General features: G+C 43.4%; 1 protein-coding gene and 1 pseudogene across 2 annotated transcripts in view; both read right to left on the bottom strand.

Moving 5' to 3' along the window:
• Positions 1–5,198: 5,198 nt before the first annotated feature.
• On the bottom strand, positions 5,199–5,346 carry LOC123458041 (annotated as a pseudogene).
• Positions 5,347–5,715: 369 nt separating this feature from the next.
• Zfp1 (ZFP1 zinc finger protein) overlaps positions 5,716–20,127 on the bottom strand; it is a 28,904-nt gene continuing 14,492 nt past the window's right edge. The window contains exons 3-4 of one of the 2 annotated variants that reach the window (XM_045157974.1): positions 12,620–12,746; positions 5,716–7,568 (exon numbers count right to left, since the gene is read on the bottom strand). In XM_045157974.1, coding sequence (XP_045013909.1) covers positions 6,514–7,568; positions 12,620–12,746 — 1,182 coding nt within the window. In that variant the 3' untranslated portion in view covers positions 5,716–6,513. The remainder of the gene's footprint in view (positions 7,569–12,619; positions 12,747–20,127) is intronic. The other variant, XM_045157979.1, reaches the window with a different exon arrangement.

The raw sequence follows: 20,127 nt of genomic DNA, 5'->3' as shown, positions 1-20,127 counted from the left end.
CATCTTTAAATAGTCTAAAGCCCAAATCTCTTAGCTATTTCCTCTGAATTTAAACATTCCTTCCTGGCAGGAGGTTCATAATATTCAGGAAGCTAACCAAACATAAGGACCAGAAAGTCAGAAGGTGAAGATTCCCCAGGCCTCTCGTCAAGGTTGTATGAATAGTAAACTACTGCTGGGGGAGTGGAGAGTCTCCAGTAAGGCTGCCTGCAAGTCGGGCAGGAAGTTCCCTGTTTCTTATTAGGTCACACTCCTAGACTTGGATTAGATTTTTTTTTTTAATTCTTTTTATTTATTTATTTGAGATCAACAGACAGAGAGAGAATGGGCGAGCCAGGGCCTCCAGCCACTGCAAACGAACTCCAGATGCATGTGCCACCTTGTGCATCTGGCTTACGTGGGTCTTGGGGAATCAAGCCTTGGGGGGTCCTTAGGCTTCACAGTCAAGCGCGTAACCACTAAGCCATCTCTCCAGCCCCGGATTAGTTGTTTTGAGGTAGGATCTCGCTTTAGCCCAGGCTGACCTGGAATTCACTATGTAGTCTCAGGTGGCCTCAAACAGCAATCCTCCCACCTCTGCCTCTAGAGTGCTGGAACTAAAGGCGTGCGCCACCACACCCGGCTTTTTTTTTTTTCTCTTTTTATGGGTTACCCCATCTGGGATAAGAGACATTTGTTCACATATACCCATGAGATGTCAGACAGCTACCCACCCATCTCAGGAGATTCTTCTCAGGCTTCTTGCGTATATCTAGGAAGAAATAGACACTGATGGTCTTTGTTCCGAGCTGTCTATTCAGGATGTATAAATGGTGAATAGCCTTCAGATCTTTTTTTTTTTTTTTTGACATAGAACCTCTGGCTTTGAACTCATGGTCCTCCTGTTTAAGCCTCTCAAGAGTTTAGGATTACCATTCCAGGTTTCTGATAATTCTCTCTCCCAAAGAGAGGAGATTTATTTCAAAGATGGTTTCTCTCTTTGAGACAAGAGTTAGGTAGACTCTTAACTTTAAGCCCATTGTAATTTAGATGCTCTGAGCTTAAAGTTTCTCTGCTATAACATAATCCACCTGGTACGCTGGCATCACATGGTTCCTGTCGTGTCACCCTGAGGTAACTGGCACAGGAAAATGTTACCCTGGCACTACAATTGCTGTGAGTAACAAATATGAAGGGCATTTTCCCAATCACTAACGATGTGCCTTCAGGCAGAGCCATGAAACAGTGATAGGTGAACTTGTCAGTTTACGAGCGGGACAAAAGCTCTGACCCTTCAGCCGTGCACTTTGCTGCTCATCTCAATTTGATGGGGACTCCTCCGGACCTTTCCTTTGAAACTGTCCCTATCAAAGCAGCCTTACGGATGTCAGTCTCTGGCATGCACAGGAATATCAGTATTCGATTTTGTGTTCACTCTGTCTGGCTGGACATAATTTTTTCACCTAACTTTCAGGGTGCCACCCTCTCTTGCCTGTCACCCCTAACCCTGGCTGCTGCTCTGTCTCCTTTGCTGGCTCTTCCCCAAAGCCCCAAAAAGGACGGAGAGCAGACCCAGCACACACCAGTGCAGCCACCTCTAGCCCTCCTAAAAACAAGCTCATAATTTGCTCCTAGAAGTTACTTATTATACTTCTTTCATAGAATTTTTTTGTTTTTTTTTTGTGGTAGGGTCTTACTCTAGCCCAGGCTGACCTGGAATTCACTGTGTAGTCACCATTTATTTCATTAATTCTTAAAAATATTTTTATTGAGCTGGGTGTGGTGGCACACACCTTTAATCCCAGCACTTGGGAGGCAGAGGTAGAAGGATCGCCGTGAGTTCAAGGCCATCCTGAGACTGCATAGTGAGTTCCAGGTCAGCCTGGACTAGAGTGAGATCCTACCTCGAAGAAAAAACAAAACAAAATTCTATTTACTTGCAAGGAAAGAGAGAATGAGTGTGCTGGGGGCTTCTACCACTGCAAATGAACTCCAGGTACATGTGTTACCTTGTGCATCTGGCTTTATGTGGATACTGGGGACTCGAACTCAAGCTGTTGGGCCCTAAAAGCAAGCAACCTCAACTAGTGGGCCATCTCCCCAGTCCTTCACCTGTTTTATTTTGGTGGTGGTGTTTGCTTGCCTCACCCCCGCCTCCAGATAGGGTCTTGTTCTAGTCCAGGCTGACCTGGAATTCAGAGTCTCTGGCTGGACTCAAACTCACGGTAATCCTCCTACCTCTGCTTCCCGAGTGCTGGGATTAAAGACAATCACTTACCACACTGAGGGCAGGGAGTGAGAGAATGGGCACATCAAGGTCTCTAGCTGTTGCAAATGAACTCGACACATGTGTTACTATGGGCATATGGCTTTATTTGGGTGCTGGGGAATTGAATTCAGGTTCGTTAGGCTTTCCAGGCACATGACTTAACTGAGCTGTCTCTTGTACCCTCTTTTTTGAGATAGGGTCTGTAACTTCCTGTGTAGAGAAGCCTGACATGACCTATTGATCCTCCTGCCTCTATCATGCTGCTTCATGTAGTTGTATGACTTAAAACACTATTCATACAGTAATTCCCAATTACATATTTCCTCTGAAATTGGGTTTTGTGGAGCCCTCCTGCTCCCAAATGTACAAGGAACATGAGAGGGAAAGCGGATGCCCTTCGGGATGTCTATCATGGTGTTGCAGTCAGGTTGGCATTGCTGGTAGAAATCACCCAACCAAGGAAAAAAAAAAAAAAAGATTTTGGCTTACAGGCTCGAAGTGGATGCTCCATGATGGCATGAGTAGAGGGTGGACATCACCCCCTGGCTAACATTAGGTGGACAATAGCAACAGGAGAGTGCCAAACACCGGCATGGGGAAACTGGCTGTAACACCCATTAGCCTGCCCCCAACAATACACTGCCTCTAGGAGGCTTTAATTCCCAAATCTCCATCAGCTGGAAACCTAGCATTCAGAACACCTAACTTTATGGGGGACACCTGAATCAAACCACCACACATGGTTAAGTAGGGTATGCTAGGAAAGCCTCACGACATTGAACCTGCAAGCTTGAGAAGGGTTAGGGTTCAGGAAGAGAGGTATAAGGTTAGAGGCTTGGGGTTAGATTGACCGTTGAGTGAGACTGCAGCCCACCCAGGAAGAACGTGTTAAGGTCTCTTGAAGGAGAGGAGGGAAAGGTGGTGTGCCATGTGGAAGTGGGTTCAAAATCTGCGGACATAGCAGACTAGATTGAGACATCATTTATTTAGTGCATGTGTGCTCAGGGCAGTTACTGTGTTTGAAAGTACCAAGGATATTTCTGAATGAGAGGCATCTGGAAGAACAGAGGACCCAGTTACTATCTGACTTGTGTGACATGACTGGTCAGTCTGTCTCCCGAGTGTGCTCTTAATCTGCCCACAGCCTTCTCCTTCAAGGGCTCTGTCACCCAGAGGACTTGTTTTTATGAGGGTCAGGCTCCCTGTCTATGTGACATGACAGGCTGTGGTGGAAGACTTGGGTGACTACTGCTTAACCCCTGGGTCCACCCTTCTCTGCCCTTCTTACAACACGTCTACTTTACCTGGGCTTCTGGTGGGGTTCAAACAGCAGAGGCACCCAAAGGAGCCTGATGGCTGCAAGGAGAGGTAACCCTTTCCTTTCTAGCTTTGCTCCCTGGCTCTCTGTTTCTGGAAGCAGCTGTCTCGCTGAGGCCTAACGAATATTCAGTAGGCCCTCTCTCAAGATTTTGGCCTCATCATCCCTTGTTCTCATCCCTTCCCTTCACAAAAAAAATGGGGTTAGCTGAAGTTTCCATTGGAACCCCTAATGGTATAGCTAATGCGTTACAGAGGCTACAAAGAAAGGAATTTCTATTCTCCAAGCTCATAAAATCATAGACAGATACACACATATAAGGTTTCTAGATCTTTATTTTACAAAACTTGGGATATTGACATACTCATTCACTCATATGACCTACAAGCTTCTCAGTAGAATCATTCAGCCATGGTGGATCTTTACTGAGATTTATTTAATCATTCCCTTACTGATGGTCACTTTTTTTTGGTCCTTACCCCAAATACTAAAATGTACATTGACAAACAAAATCTGAAGTATTAACACTTTATTTTTTTCAGATTCCCAGGAGTGAGATTCCTGGTTTGAAGCATGTGTGTGCACACATGCATACTTTATTTTTTTAATGTATTTTATTTATTTGAGAGAGAGAGAGGGGAAGAGGTAGAGAGACAGAATAGGTGCACCAGGGCCTCTAACTACTGCAAACGAATGCCAGACACATGTGCCCCCTTATGCATCTGGCTTATGTGGGTCCTGGGGAATCAAATCGGGGTCCTTAGGCTTCACAGACAAACGCCTTAACCACTAAGCCATTTCCCCAGCCCACATGTATATTTTTAATGTTAAAAGAGGCCACTATAATTACATTTACAACAGTACTATATGAAATTAATTTTTCTCCTGTATCCTTGTCATTAGTTGTAATATCATAACTAATAAAGATTTGTTTAGCTATGGATAGCCTGGTAAATTTGTTCAGAAAGTCACTCCCATCATATATAGTCACAGTATACCACAAATTTTCAAAAATAAAAATCCAGTTGTGGTTGCTATTTATAATTCTGATGCATGATTTATAATGGATAGGAGGGCTGGAGAGATGGATTAGCAGTTAAAGTGCTTGCCTGCAAAGCCAAAGGACCCTGGTTCAATTCCCCAGGACCCACATAAGCCAGATGCACAAGGTGGCACATGCATCTGGAGTTCATTTGCAGTGGCAGGAGGTCCTGGTATGCCCATTCACTCTCTCTTTCTGACTCTTTCTCTCTCAAATACATAAATAAAAAATATGTGTATTCAATAGGAAAAGGTTGGGATTGTGAATTTGAAATCAAACCTGAAATGGCAATCTTTCAGTTATGCAGAAGGATACCTTTTTAAATGTTAAGCATCAACACATGGAGGGACCACTGAAAAATGTAAGGTGTTTGTGAACACTGGCAGAAAAGTACAGAAGATGCTAGTCAGCTCCACAGGGAAATACCACAGGTGATGACAGTGAAACTCAACAGAAATGATACAAAACTGAAAAATTCATTTCTATTATGGATTATGCACACAGAAACATTAAAAAGCAGAGCCAGGTGTGGTGGTGCATGCCTTTAACCCCAGCACTTGGGAGGCAGAGGTAGGAAGATCATCATGAGTTTGAGGCCAGTCTGAGACTGCATGGTGAATTCCAGGTCAGCCTGGACTAGGGTGAGACCCTACCTCAAAAAAAAAAAAAAAGAAAAAGAAAAAAAAAAAAAGAAATACAATTCTTCACTTGATCTTAGCCAAAAGGCTGAGAAGTGTTAGAAACACAACTCTTGAGTTTTCTTACTTTTTTTCACTAGCCTCTGAAATGTAACAATTTGTGAGCTCCACAAGCACCCTATCCATTTTTTTAAAATTTTATTTAGTTGACAGCAACAGAGAGAAAGACAGAGAGAGAATGGGTGTGCCAGGGCCTCCAGCCACTGCAAACAAACTCCAGACACATGTGCCCCTTGTGCATCTGGCTAACGTGGGTCCTGGGGAATTGAGCCTCGAACCGGGGTCCTTAGGCTTCACAGGCAAGCACTTAACCACTAAGCCATCTCTCCAGCCCACCCTATCCATTTTTGAAAGATAATTCATAAAGCAGTAAGAGAAACAGGGTAATAACAAGAGCATGACAGTAGACTTCTCTGCACAGCACAATTTTATTCTGTAGTGCATACTGAGTAATACAGTTCACATCTGCTGCCTTTTACTCCTGAGAACTCCTCGCTCTCAGACCGTGCGCATTTCTATCCAGTGCTTCCCTTTAGTGAAGAGGCAGCCCAGTGACAAAGGACCTTACAGATGCCAGCAAGCCATAGGGGAAATAGAGGTTACATGCTACTTTAAAATCTGTTACATATTTTATTTGGAATGCATAATAAGTTGGAAAGGTACCAAAACATACATGTGATGGTTAGTATGGAAAACCTTGCTTGATGTATCCTACTCATCACAAAGACAAGAATTTCAAATGCCCAGTGACTATTATATTCACATGAACAGTTTTAAAATAATTTGTTTTGCGACATAAATTTCTAGGGCACTGCTTATATATGCTTCTCAAAATATTCCCTTCATTCAAAATTTGAAAAAGCTTATGGTGAAGTAGGGGTGTAGCTCAGTGGTAAAGCACTTACCAAGCACAAGTAAGTCCCTGGGTTTGATCCCCAGCTCCAAAAAACAAACAACAAAGCTCAATGCAATATAGTTGGGTATGTCTATTTACAACTGTATTTTATGATGTGTTTTCTTAGCTGGATATCATGGCCAACTTCCAGGATAATATTCTTAAGAGATCCTTCTTTTTAAAAAAAAATATCTGAGTTGAGAGACTGTATCCTCCAGTATGAACTCCCAAGTTGATTCAGCATGTTTCATGAGATCCTCCTCCCCCTTCAGGAAGGATTCTGGGTTTCCACAGCGCAGTCTGATTGCAGCCTCAGGGTCTCTCCCCTATGTGAACCCTCTGATGGACACTGAGTCGGGACTTCCGGCTGAAGGCCTTTCCACAATCAGCACACTCATACGGTTTCTCTCCTGTATGGATTCTCAAATGTAACCTAAGAGTTGATCGTTGGCTGAAAGTTTTGCCACATTCAGTACATTCATAGGGCTTCTCTCCTGTATGAGTTCTCATATGTATGATGAGTTGTGAATTCTGGATAAAAGATTTTCCACACTCACTGCACTCATAGCGTTTTTCCCCTGTGTGAATTTTCTGATGAATGATGAGGTTTGATTTTTTAAAGAAGGTTTTTGCACATTCATTACATTCATAGGGTCGTTCTCCTGTATGAATTCTCTGGTGTGTAGTAAGTTCAAATTTCTGAGCAAATGTTTTTCCACAGTCATTGCATTCATAGGGCTTCTTCTCCATATGTGCTCTCTGGTGTACAATAAGGTTTGACTGGTGGGTAAATGCTTTTCCACACTCAGGACATTCAAAAGGTTTCTCCCCAGTATGAATTCTCTGATGTTTGATGAGATTTGCCTTGTGGGAGAAGGTTTTCTTACATACATTACATTCATAGGGTTTTTCTCCAGTGTGTATTCTCTTATGACTAATGAGAAGTGACTTAAAGGAGAAGGTCTTGTCACAGTAATTACAAACAAAAGGTTGAACCAAATTTTTGATTTTCTGATGTTTAAAAATGACATCTTTATGGCTGGCTTTTCCACCTTTATTATATTCAGAATATTCTACTCCAGGATGAGTTTTCTCTTGCTTCAGATACAAAAGTGGTTTTTCAAATCCATTGCACTCATTGTCTGTCTTTTTTATATAGCTCCTATTAAGTAAGTCTGAATTATATTTCAAAGTTCTCTCATATAAATCATATTTGTATGGAACATGTCTTAATGAAACAAAGTCTGTGCTCAGATTAAATGTCTTTCCAAGGAGAGTACCTCTTTCTTCAACTGATGATTGCTTCTTTGACTTTTCGTCTGGGTTTCTATGGTCCTTCTCCATCTGGTCGTCAGCCTTCCACACTTCTAGGAGAGAGCACAACAAAATTTACATTCTCAGTTCTTCCTCTGTGGTGTTGCATGTTACCGAATGTGAAGTCTCCACAAATGTCCTATCATGTAGCTGAATAATTCGACCCAGTCTCCCAGCATTTACAAAAGAAAAAAAAAATCATCAGTTAGAACTTTTCCCATTTCTAAAACTTTGAAAGGAACAGACAAAAATATAAAAGCGTATGGTGACAAAAAGAAAAAAGAAAAGAAAAAGAAGAGCTGGCCCAGTACCCCTGCTGCTGGTGTGGGGTGGCTGGGACCCTGCACATGTGCAGTCCAAGAACAGGAAGCAGGCCAGATGCCCATCAACAAATGAATGGTTAATGAAGATATGGTACACACACAATGGAGCTCTACTCAGCAATGGGGAAGAATACAGGTGAGAACAACGATAAATCAACACATCAAGAAGAGAGAGCTGACTGTCTACCACGGGATGAGTCACTTCCACCTCATTTGCTCACATCCAGTAGTCATTACAGGAGAAGTGGTGACACAAATACTGCTTTCATGGCTAGCCTGAAAACCAGTTCCAGGGACATGGTGATAGACACTATGGTCACTCAAACCTCCTAAAAACAGATCCAAAGTCTACATAAAAAGTAACACTAGCTGGTCATGGTGGCATATGTCTTTAATTCCAGCACTGGGAGGCACAGGTAGGAGGATCATGGTGAGTTTGAGGCCACCCTGAGACTACATAGTGAATTCCAGGTCAACCTGGACTAGAATGAAACCTTACCTCGAAAAACAAAAATAGACAAACAACAACAAAAAAAGCAACACTAAACCAGACCTCTATCTTGTCCATCAAGGCTCAAGGAAAATCACAGGAGAGAAGCTGGAAAGATTGTAAGAGCCTCCTGGAACACTATGTTTCCCCCATTCCTGCAGAGATTGACTGAGGCCTCTTAGACCCCACAAAAAATACCAATAACCTTACCAAAGACCCTCGGCAAAACTGAGGCAGGGGAGGCGGAACCTTTATATTAAAAAAAAATCAATAAATAATGAAAAAAAACCCATGGGAGCTGGAAAGGTGGCTTAGCAGTTAAGGCACTTGCCTGCAAAGCCTAAGGACGTAGGTTTGATTCCCCAGTACCCACATAAGCCAGCTGCACAGGGTGGCACATGCATCTTGAGTTCCTCTGCAGTGGCTGGAGGCCCTGGTATATCCATTTTCTATCTGCCTCTTTCTCTCTCAGATAATAAACAAAAACAAAAACAAAACAGAAAATGACAATGGTCATAAATAACATTGCCAGATGACAAAATGACTAAAGTTTTCAGAAAAAGTAAAATAAAAACCACGGTTGGGGCTGAAGAGATGGCTTAGCATTTAAGTGCTTGCTTGTGAATCCCAATTCAAGGCTCGATTCCCTAGGACCCACATTAGCCAGATGCACAAGGGGGCACACACATCTGGAGTTCATTTGCAGTGGCTGGAAGCCCTGGCGTGCCCATTCCCCCAACCCCTGCCTCTTCCTCTCTCTGTCACTCTCAAATAAATTAAAAAAAAAAAAAAAAAAACCGGGCTGGAGAGATGGCTTAGCGGTGACGCGCTTGCCTGTGAAGCCTAAGGACCCTGGTTCGAGGCTCAGTTCCCCAGGTCCCACGTTAGCCAGATGCACAAGGGGGAGCATGCATCTGGAGTTCGTTTACAGAGGCTGGAAGCCCTGGCGCGCCCATTCTCTCTCTCTCCCTCTATCTGTCTTTCTCTGTGTCTGTTGCTCTCAAATAAATAAATAAATAATTTTTAAAAAATAAAATAAAATAAAAAAACCACAAAAACATGGTCAATGGGATAACTCAGAAGGCACCATGGTGCTGAGCAGAAGTGATAGAGGAGTGCTTAGCACTGAAATATCTCAATCACACCTTCCATGGCTCAGGGTCCATTGTGGAAAAGGTGGAAGAAAGAATGTAAGAGCCAAAGGAAGGGTAGGACTCCTTATAACATGCTCCTCCAGACAAAAAAATGACCTGGATATCCATGACTTCACAGTACCTGACACTACCTACACAAGACCATCATAATAGGAAGAAAAGATCATGACATCAAAATAAAAGAGAGACTGATTGACAAGGGGAGGGGATATGATGGAGAGTGGAGTTTCAAAGGGGAATGTGGGGGGGGGGAGGGAATTACCATGGGATATTGTTTACAAATATGGAAGTTGTTGGTAAAAAAACAAAAAATGAAAGGAAAAAAAAAAAAAAAAACACCACGGTCAGCTGGACATGTTGGTGCACACCCTTAATCCCAGCACTGGGAAGACAGAGGTAGGAGGATTGCTGTGAGTTTGAGACTACTTTGAGACTACATCATAGTGAATTCCAGGTCAGCGTGGGCTACAGCAGGACCCTACCTTGAATAAACAAAATATAAAAATAAAAATAACCCAGCTGGGCATGATGGTGCATGCCTATAATCCCAGCACTTGGGAAGAGACTCCTGAGGTCTGCTGACCAGCCAGTCTAGCCTACTTGGCAAACTCTAGGCCAAGGAGAGACTGCATCAAAAAAGGGTGGATGGCATTCTGAGGTTGTTCTCTGGCTCCCATATGCATAAGTACCTATACATAAACATACCAAAAAATGTCTTTAAAAAACCAGATTAGGCATGATAGCACATGCCTTTAATCCCAGCACTCAGAAGGCAGAGACAGGAGGCTCTCTGTGAGTTTGAGACCAGCCTAAGACTACACTAGAGAGATGTCTCAGTGATTAAAGGTGCTTGCTTGCAAAGCCTGACAGTGACAGCCTGGATTTGCTTCCCCCGTACCCATGTCTGCCAGATGCACAAAGTGAAAAGTGACACATGTGTCTGGAGTTTGTATGCAGGGGCAAGAGGCCCTGATGTGCTCATTCTCTCTTTTTTTCTCTCTGCTTACAAAGAAATAATTAATTTTACTTATTTATTTACATTTTTTCTTCAATTTTTATTAACATTTTCCATGATTATAAAAAATATCCCATGGTAATACCCTGCCCTCCCCCCACTTCCCCCTTTGAAATTCCATTCTCCATCATATCCCCTCCCCATCTCAATCAGTCTCTCTTTTATTTTGATGTCATGATCTTTTCCTCCTCTTATGATGGCTGGAGGCCCTGACATGCCCATTCTGTCTTTCTCTTTGCCTCTTCCTCTCTCTGTTGTCTCAATAAATAAATAGCAGATAAATAAATAAATAATAAGCCAGGCATGGTGGTGCACACCTTAAATCCAAGCACTTAGGAGGATCACTGTGAGTTTGAGGCCAACCTGGAACTAAAGAATTAACTCCAAGTCAGCCTGGGCTAGTGTAAGACTTTACATCAAAATGAAAGAAAACAAAACAAAAAAGCAAACCAAAAAAACCCTCAAGGGCTGGAGAAATAGCTTAGTGGTTAAGGCACTTGCCTGTGATGCCTAAGCACCCAGGTATGATTCCCCAGTACCCATGTAATGTAGATACACAAGGTGGTGCATGAATCTGGAGTTCATTTGCAGTGGCTGGAGGCCCTGGGGCCCCCATTCTCTGTCTCTCTTCCTCTCTCAAATAAATAAATAAAAACCCTCAGGCTGGAGAGATGGCTTAATGGTTAAGTGCTTGCCTGTGAAGCCTAACGACCCCGGCTCAAGGCTTGATTCCCCAGGACCCACGTTAGCCAGATGCACAAGGGAGCGTACGTGTCTAGAGTTTGTACTCAGTGGCTGGAGGCCCTGGCATGCCCATTCTCTCTCTTTTTATCTGCCTCTTTCTCTGTCACTCTCAATCAATAAATAGAAATAAACAACAACAACAAAAACCTCAATGGGAAGGAAAAACAGATGGCACCAAAACAGGAGACTAGTCAGGCATGGTGGCATGTGCCTTTTAATCCAAGAACTCGGGAGGCAGAGGTAGGAGGATCGCTGTGAGTTCAAGACTACATAATGAATTCCATGTCAGCCTGGGATAGAGTGAGACCCTACCTCAAAAACAAAGACTAAAAAACACTAGTTGGAAAGAGTCAGTGAAGCAGGGGTATGGGGAGGGGGGGAAAAGGGGAGTATTGGAAGGATGTTATGATCATGGTATATTGTATATTTTATGGAAGTTATAATAAAAAGTAAAAAACCAAACAACCCTCAAAGGTATTAAGTTGTTCAAAATCCCTGGAATATCATTTCTACTGGCCTCTTCTTTTCTTTTTTTTTTCATTAAATATTTTTAAATTTTATTTTATTTTTTTAAATTTATTTGAGAGAGAGAATGAATGGGTGCACCAGGGCCTCCAGCCACTGCAAGTAAACTCTAGACGCATGTACCACCTTGTGCATCTGGCTTATGTGGGCCTGGGGAAATTGAACCTAGGTCCTTTGGCTTCGCAGGTAAGCACCTTAACCAATAAGCCATCTCTCCAGCCCATATTAAGTATTTCACTTATTTGAGGGGAAGCAGATAGAAAGATTAGGCACATCAGGGCCTCCAGCTGCTACAAATGAACTCCAGATGCTTGCACCACCTTGTGCATCTACTATATGGCTCTGTGGGTATGGGGGAATCAAACCCAGGTCCTTAGGTTTTGCAGGTAAGCACCTGCTGAGCCAACTCTGCAGTCCCTTACTTTCTTTCTCATATCTCCCCTATAGAGTTCTAACTATACTATCAGCAACCCTTGCCACTCCAACTTGAAAATGAGTTTGGTGATATCAGAGAGCTTACTAATAAAACATAGCTCCTGGGCTGGAGAGACAGCTTATCAGTTAAGGTGCTGGCTTGTGGAGCCTAAGCACCCAGGTTTGATTCTCCAGGTCCCATGTCTGTCTCTAATAAATAAATAAAAATTAAAAATAAAAACATAGCTCCTAAGTACCTGGATATCAGGAACCTTGAAAGGAAGAAGCACAACTTCAAAGGCTGCACTCTCTGTTTCAATTCATGAAGACAGATTCCAATGCCACTCAGTAATTCAGAAGTTTATAATTTTTGGTAACTGATAAAGGGGCTTAAATGCTACTAGGCAAACATCAAGCCTTACTCCAAAGCTGTCCTTACCCACTGAAAGTAAGTTGCTATAATTCTCCAGCATTACATCCATGTAGAGAATTCTCTGAGAGGGGTCCAGTTGCTCCCACTCCTCCTGGGAGAAGTCTACAGTCACATCCGTGAATGAAACCAATCCCTGAAATGATACAGTGTTCATCACACAACACCAAATGTGCATCTGTTATGGTCATGTCTCTAAAAAATTAAGACATTTATTTACATTTGTCATATTTAATAGGTATTTAAAATTAACAGTTTCTGCTCATAATACATAAGGAGAAATGCACATAAGTAAGTATTCATTCAGTACCTGATGCTCTTGATGCTACCATTGCAGAGCTTGAGCCATCTCTCCAGCCCTTTCCCTTTTTTTTCCTCTCAAGGCAGGGTCTCACTCTAGCACAGGCAGGCTGACTTGAACTTCACTATGTAGTCTCAGGGTGGCCTCGGTCTCATGGTGATCCTCCTACCTCTACCTCCCAAGTGCTGGGGTTAAATAAAGGCATGCACCACCATGCCAGGCCTACATATGTAGTTTAATATCCAATTATACAGTTGAATAGATCTGGGAACTGGAAGATATGTTAGTAAAAATATCTAGACTGGGCTGAAGAGATGGCTTAGCAGTTAAGTGCTTGCCTGTGAAGCCTGAGGACCATGGTTCGAGACTTGATTCCCCAGGACCCATGTTCGCCAGATGCACAAGGGGGTGCACATGTCTGGAATTCATTTGCAGTGGCTGGAAGCCCTAGCACACCCATTCTCTCTCTCTCTGTGTCGCTCTCAAATAAATAGATTAAAAAAGAAAAGAAAAGAAAAGAAAAGAAAAGAAAAGAAAAGAAAGCTGGGCATGGTAGTGCATGCCTTTAATCCCAGCACCCAGGAGGCAGAGGAAGGAGGATCATTGTGAGTTCGAGGCCACCCTGAGAATACATAGTGAATTCCAGGTCAGCCCAAGCTAGAGTGAGACCCTATCTCGAAAAAACAAAAACAACAAAAAAATATTTTTAAACCCAAAACAAAAGCGAAAATAAAAAATTTGGGGCTGGAGAGATGGCTTAGCAGTTAAGGTGCTTGCCTGCAAAGCCAAAGGACCCAGGTTTGAATCCCCAAGACCCATACAAGCCAGATGCACAAGGTGGCACATGCATCTGGAGTTCTCTCCTGTCTCCCTCTCTCTCTAAAGAAAGAAAGAAGAAAGAAGGAAAGAAAGAAAACATTTGGGGCTGGAGAGATGGCTTAGCAGTTAAGGTGCATGCCTGCAAAGCCTAAGGACCCAGGTTTGATTCTCCACGTCCCATGTAAGCCAGAAGGGAAAAAAAGTGCAACCTAATCACTAATTTTTAAAATTTCATTTATTTTAGAAAGAGACACAGAGAGATAAAGAAGGAATGGGTATACCTGGGTCTCCAGCCATTGCAGACAAAATTCCAGACCCATGTGCCACCTTGTACATTTGTCTTATGTGGGTGCTGAGGTATTGAACCTGGGTCCTATGGCTTCGCAGGCAAGTGCCTTTCATGGCCTACAATTCTAGCACTCAGGAGGCAGAGCAGGAGGACTTGATGCAAATTCAAGACAAGTCTGTGCTACATTAGACCCCACCAAGACATATGCATAGATGGATAATCCAACATGGAAGGAGTTTGTTCTTTTTTGTCCTTTTGCCATGCCAGGGCAAAACATTTACACCATATCCTAGAAGCAAAGACCAGGCTTTCACCAGACACTTGAGAGAACCAAGATCTTTGGCTTCCTACTTCCAGTGTGAGAAAATAAAACTCTGTTCTTCAGAAATAATTCAATTTTGTCTACAGCCATGTCACCCTGAATATGCTGATCTCATCTGGTCTCAGAAACTAAGTATGTTTGGGCCTGGTTAGTGTTGAATGAGAAAAATTACTGAATTTCAGAAACTGTTACAGAAGATGTTTCATTGCTGGCAGAAAACACCTGACCAAGAACAGCTTGTGGGGAAGCTCCATGATGGCAGGTGAAAATGATGGCATGAGCAGAGGGTGGACATCACCTCCTCGCCAACATCAGGTGGACAACAGTAACAGGAGTGTGCCAAACACCGGCAAGAGGAAACTGATTATAACACCCATAAGCCCGCCCCTAACAATACACTGCCTCCAGGAGGCGTTAATTCCCAAATCTCCATCAGCTGAAGACCTAGCATTCAGAACACCTAAGGTCATGGGGGACACCTGAATCAAACCACCACAAAGGCCCAGCATGGAGCTAAGATACAGGGTGTTGTACTCAGCTTCATGTTGCTGGGATGAACCTCCAAACCAGACACAGTTTATGGGAGGAACAGGACTTATCTAAAGCTTACTGATCCAGGGGAAGTTCCATAAGGTGGAAGAAGCTGGGCCCTTTACACAGATCCACACAGAGAGAAAAGTAACTACCACCAAAAGCACACACCGGGAACCCCAGGCAGATCTACAGTGACCAACACCTCCTCCAGCCAGGCAGCTGGAAATCCAGTTACAAGCTTGAATAAAACTCCTGAATCAAGCCAAGCACAGTGGAGCACCGCCAGCACTCAGGAGGCAGAGGTAGAAGGATCACTATGAGTTCAAGGCCAACCTGGTTTTAGTCCTTGCTTTGCCTTATTTTTGCAGTTCGAGAATGTTTACCTTTTACAATTATGTCCTGCAACCATTTAACTGATGTTCTGATCTTGCAGGCTGACAGGAAACTTTGAACTTTTGAATAGTGTTAGGATAAAGCAACAATAAAAACTATGGCAGCCAGGTGAGATGCTTCATGCTGTAATCCCAGCACTTGAGAGGCAGATGGAGGAGAATAGCCATGAGTTCTAGGTCACCCTGGGACTACATAGTAAATTCCAGGTCAGCCTGGGCTAGAGTGAGACCCTACCTCAAACGCCAACCCCCCATCATGCAAAAATAAATAAATAAAAACCTTTGGGGACTGACATGACTCGGAGTGCCATGAGTTTATAGGGGCCAGGAGTGAAATGTAGTAGTTTGGATGTGTAGTATCCCACACAGCCTCATATATATATATTTTTCTTTCTCTTTTTAGGTCTTTACTACAGTATCTTGAAGGATTTAATATAAATGAACCAACAATACAAATTCAAGTCCTGTAACACAACATTTAGAGTTGTGATTTAGGGTGACTAGAAGGGAGGTTTGAGACCTCTCTTCTTCTGGTCCCCCACTCCTGCCCCTATGCTTCACTGTGCGGTTTTGGTCGCACCACCCGACCACTACTACCATGGCGCTCTTCTCGTAACACAATGTGAGGTCTTCTAAAGCCACTTTTAGGTATAAAGGAAAGGATGAAGGCCATGCATAAAGTAGTATCTGAGGAACAACCTTCTATGACAGGACAGCTCTCTGCCAGTTTCTCATCTTGATCTATGCATGATACTTTAAAGCAAGAAAAAGCAAAAGAGACTTTCCTAGCCATTTCTGTTTAGTGTTAGCATGAAGTAAGGCACTGAACATATTTATTTCGTTTCAAAAATCTTCAGAACAATCTAATAATCTCCCTTTTGAGTATCGTTATGCTTGGATATATGTATATATCCAAGGTGGCCAGGTCTGTCATGTGTATAAATATTTGTAGACATACACATACATAATATTCAAAAAGAAAAATAAGGGGCTGGGTGTGGTGGCACATGTCTATAATCCCAACACTTGGGAAGCAGAGGAAGGAGGATTGCTGTGAGTTTGAGGTCACCCTGAGAGTACATAGTGAATTCCAGGTCAGCCTGGGCTAGAGTGAAACCCTACCTTGAAAAACAACAACAAAAAGGGCTGAAGAGATAGATGGCTTATCTCAGCAATGAAGGCGTTTGCCTGCAAGGACAAAGAACCCAGGTTTGATTCCCCAGGACACACATTAGCCAGATGCACAAGGGGGCACATGTGTCTGGAGTTCATTTGCAGTGGCTGGAGGCCTTAACATGCCTATTCTTTTTCTCTGTCAAATAAATAAATAAAAATAAAGTAAAAAAAAAAGCGGGAAGCTCTATTTTACAGAGACTGCCTATGAGGAGGTCAAACTTTCCTTTTATAATTACTTGCAAGTAATTAATATTTTCATAGGTTAAGTACTGTTGTCTGTTCTAAAATCTGTTTCACGAGAAACACAAGTGGTGTTGCATAATAAATCAGAATAATTTTTTATTTTCAAAACCAACATATCAAACTTGATCTGCATAAGAATATAGTTACTTTCACACCAGTAGTTTAAAATCCAAGACCAGATTATATATATATATGTATAAACATATATTAAAACAATGCAAACAATTATTGAGCTTCATCTCTGGACAAGAGTGCCAAGTCAGTCTCTCTTCACAGAAAGTGATGACGATCTGAGGATACCTCATGTTTGCCTCCTTCGCCAGCACCAAGTCTGCCTCATCAGAGTTTCATGAGAAACATCGATTCTCCACTGCTGTCTATAGAACCAATGATTAGTTCAGGATCAAGACCTCTGGCAAAGTCTCTGGGTTTGTCAGCAGTATCTTTTTTCTTCTTTGATTTGATATCATCAGATTCACTGTCAGATAAAGATTTTCTTTTTGTTCCATCTTTTTCTTTACCAGCCTCTTGAGAAATGCTTCAACTGGGCTGGAGAAATGGCTTGGTGATTAAGGCATTTGCCTGTAAAGCCAAAGGACTCAGGTTCAATTCCTCAGGTCCCAGGTAAGCCAGATGCACAAGGGGGCGCATGCGTCTGGAGTCCATTTGCAGTGGCCCTGGTGCACCCATTCTCCCCCCATCTCTCTCTCTCTGCCTCTTTCTCACTCTGAAATAAATAAGTAAATAATATTTTTTAAAAAGAAATGCTTCAACTAGCTCTGGACAATCTAAATGTTGTTCTGGTTCCCAAGTACTATCAGCGTCTGTAAATCCTTTTCACTTCAGGAAATACTCCCCCTTCCCATTCATTTCTATTCTGTTTCCCACCTTTTGTCGGCTAGTTTTATTGTAGGCCTTTTTTTTTTCCCTGAGGTAGGGTCTCACTCTAGCCCAGGCTGACCTGGAATTCACTATGTAGTCTCAGATGGCTTTGAACTCATGGCGATCCTCCTACCTCTGCCTCCTGAGTGCTGGGATTAAAGGTGTGCAGCACCACACCCGGCTCGTAGGCCATGTTTTTTAAATCGCAGACTTCTTAGAAGGGTTCACCAATCTGACGCTCTGGGCCGCGGGTCCTGCAGCATCTCCAGACTGCAGGCCTCGGCTCTAGTCTCATCTGAGGGAAGGGGGCTGAGGGCACAGTGCAGGCTGTGGAGGGGGAAGGGGTGATACCACCCTCACCAGGCAGCAGCAAAGGAGGAAGGGAGGACAGAGGAAGGGGAGGGGAGGGGAGGAGCACGTGCCCACCTGGGGAGCCTTCCAGCTCCACCTATTTTTTATTTACTTTTTTTGGTTTTTCTAGGTAGTCTCACTCTAGTCCAGGCTGACCTGGAATTCACTATGTAGTCTCAGGATGGCCTTGAACTCATGGCAATCCTCCTACTTTTGCCTCCCAAGTGCTGGGATTAAAGGTGTGCACCACCACGCTGGCTTATTTTTTAAACAAAGAAAGTTACATCAAACTAAACCAAACTTTTATTTATTTATTTTTTTTTGGTTTTTCGAGGTAGGGTCTCACTCTGGTCCAGGCTGACCTGGAATTAACTCTGTAGTCTCAGGGTGGCCTTGAACTCACGGCGATCCTCCTACCTCTGCCTCCCGAGTGCTGGGATTAAAGGTGTGCGCCACCACGCCCGGCCCAAACTTTTATTTTTTTTAATTGAAGTATACTTTTTCAGTTTTTTAAATCTCTGACAGGGAAAACCAGATAATTCTGGAATTTTGCAATAGCTGGTTTACTACAATTAAATGCCTCTCAAGGGCTGGAGAGATGGCTTAGCCGTTAAGCGCTTGCCTGTGAAGCCTAAGGACCACACTTAGAGGCTCAATTCCCCAGGACCCATGTTAGCCAGATGCACAAGGGGGCGCTTTACCATGGTGGGCGTCTGGATCACTTCAACAGTTTCTGCAGGCTTCACACAATTTTTTTTTTTAAATTTTTTTTTCTATTTGAGAGCGACAGACAGAGAGAGAATGGGCACGCCAGGGCCTCCAGCCACCACAAACAAACTCCAGATGCATGTGCCTCCCTGCACACCTGGGTTACATGTGTCCTGGGGAATCAAGCCTCGAACCGGGGTCCCCAGGCCTCACAGGCAAGCGCTCAACTGCTAAGCCATCTCTCTAGCCAGTCTTCACAATTTCAAGAATGTTTACCTTTGGCTCAATTCTTTGGTAAGAAATGACCTGTATACTAAGCTGTACAGTCCCATCTGTTTTTACTCCCTGGTCAAACAAGCTTTGCTCTGGATCCAGCTGGCTATCTTGCAGACAAAGTTCACGAGCATCCAAAGAACAATGAAGTGTTATGAAGTGTTGGTTCTAGCAATTTCTTTAAATTGTTCATGGGTTCACTGATGTCTACGGCCTGACTTACACACTCAGCTGGGGTGCACAGAACTTTCCTCTGTGTGCTCCAGCTTCTCAGTTCCATCAATCTCAATTTCTACCAGCTCTTCTATGGATCTTTTACTCATGGCTGAAGTATTTCAGAAGCTCAGTAAAGGTCTGGGATCACCCTGCAGCCCCTGACCATGCTCCACAGCTGCCGGAGGAGAATAGCAGTGGAGTGCGCTCCACCTGCAGCTCCCACAACTGCAGTGTGTGAGACCCCTAGGGCCCCGCCTCATGCGTTTTGAATGCTTGGTCCACAGCAGGTGGCAATTTGAGAGGTAGAGCCTTGCTGGAGGACACGTGCTCCTAGAAGTAGGCTTTGGGGTGTTACAGACCAGCTAACCCCTTGTCACAGCTCTGCTCACTCTTGCTGCTTCCTGCCAACTGCTTTGGCAAGATTCAGTTTCCAGACTCTGCTCTACCATCCTTTCCTTACTATGATGAATCTATTCCTCTAGACTGTAAGTCCAAACAAACCCTGTCCCACTCAGCTCCTTTTGTTTGGGAGTTTTGTCCCAGCAATGAGAAGCAAACTATACAAGCAGTAATTCCAGTTACAGTTTTTCAAAACTGAACTTTATTATCACTTGTTTATTTGTAAGCAGAGAGAGGAGAGAGAGAATGAACATACCAGGGCCTGTAGTCAGTGAAAATAAACTCCAGATGCATATGCCACCTTTATCTGGCTTTATTTGGGTACTGGGGAATCAAACAGGTCATTAGACCACACAGGCAGACACCTTAACCACTGAGCCATCTCTCCAGGCCCAAACTGAATTTTATATTGATCAGTGGTACATATGGAACAGACAAAGCTTTAAACAAAAATGTCAGCACAAGGGCTGGAAGAATGGCTCAGCAGTTAAGGCACTTGCCTGCAAAGCATAAAGACCCAGGTTCAATTCCCCTGTACCCACATAAAGCCAGATGCAGAGGGGCACACACATTTGGAGTTCATTTGCAGTGGCGAGAAACTCTGGCATGTGT

Source organism: Jaculus jaculus, chromosome 1 (genome assembly GCF_020740685.1).
Source record: "Jaculus jaculus isolate mJacJac1 chromosome 1, mJacJac1.mat.Y.cur, whole genome shotgun sequence".
NCBI lineage: Eukaryota > Metazoa > Chordata > Mammalia > Rodentia > Dipodidae > Jaculus > Jaculus jaculus.
Note: the sequence above shows the minus strand (reverse complement) of the source record. Positions and strands in the feature narration are given on the sequence as shown.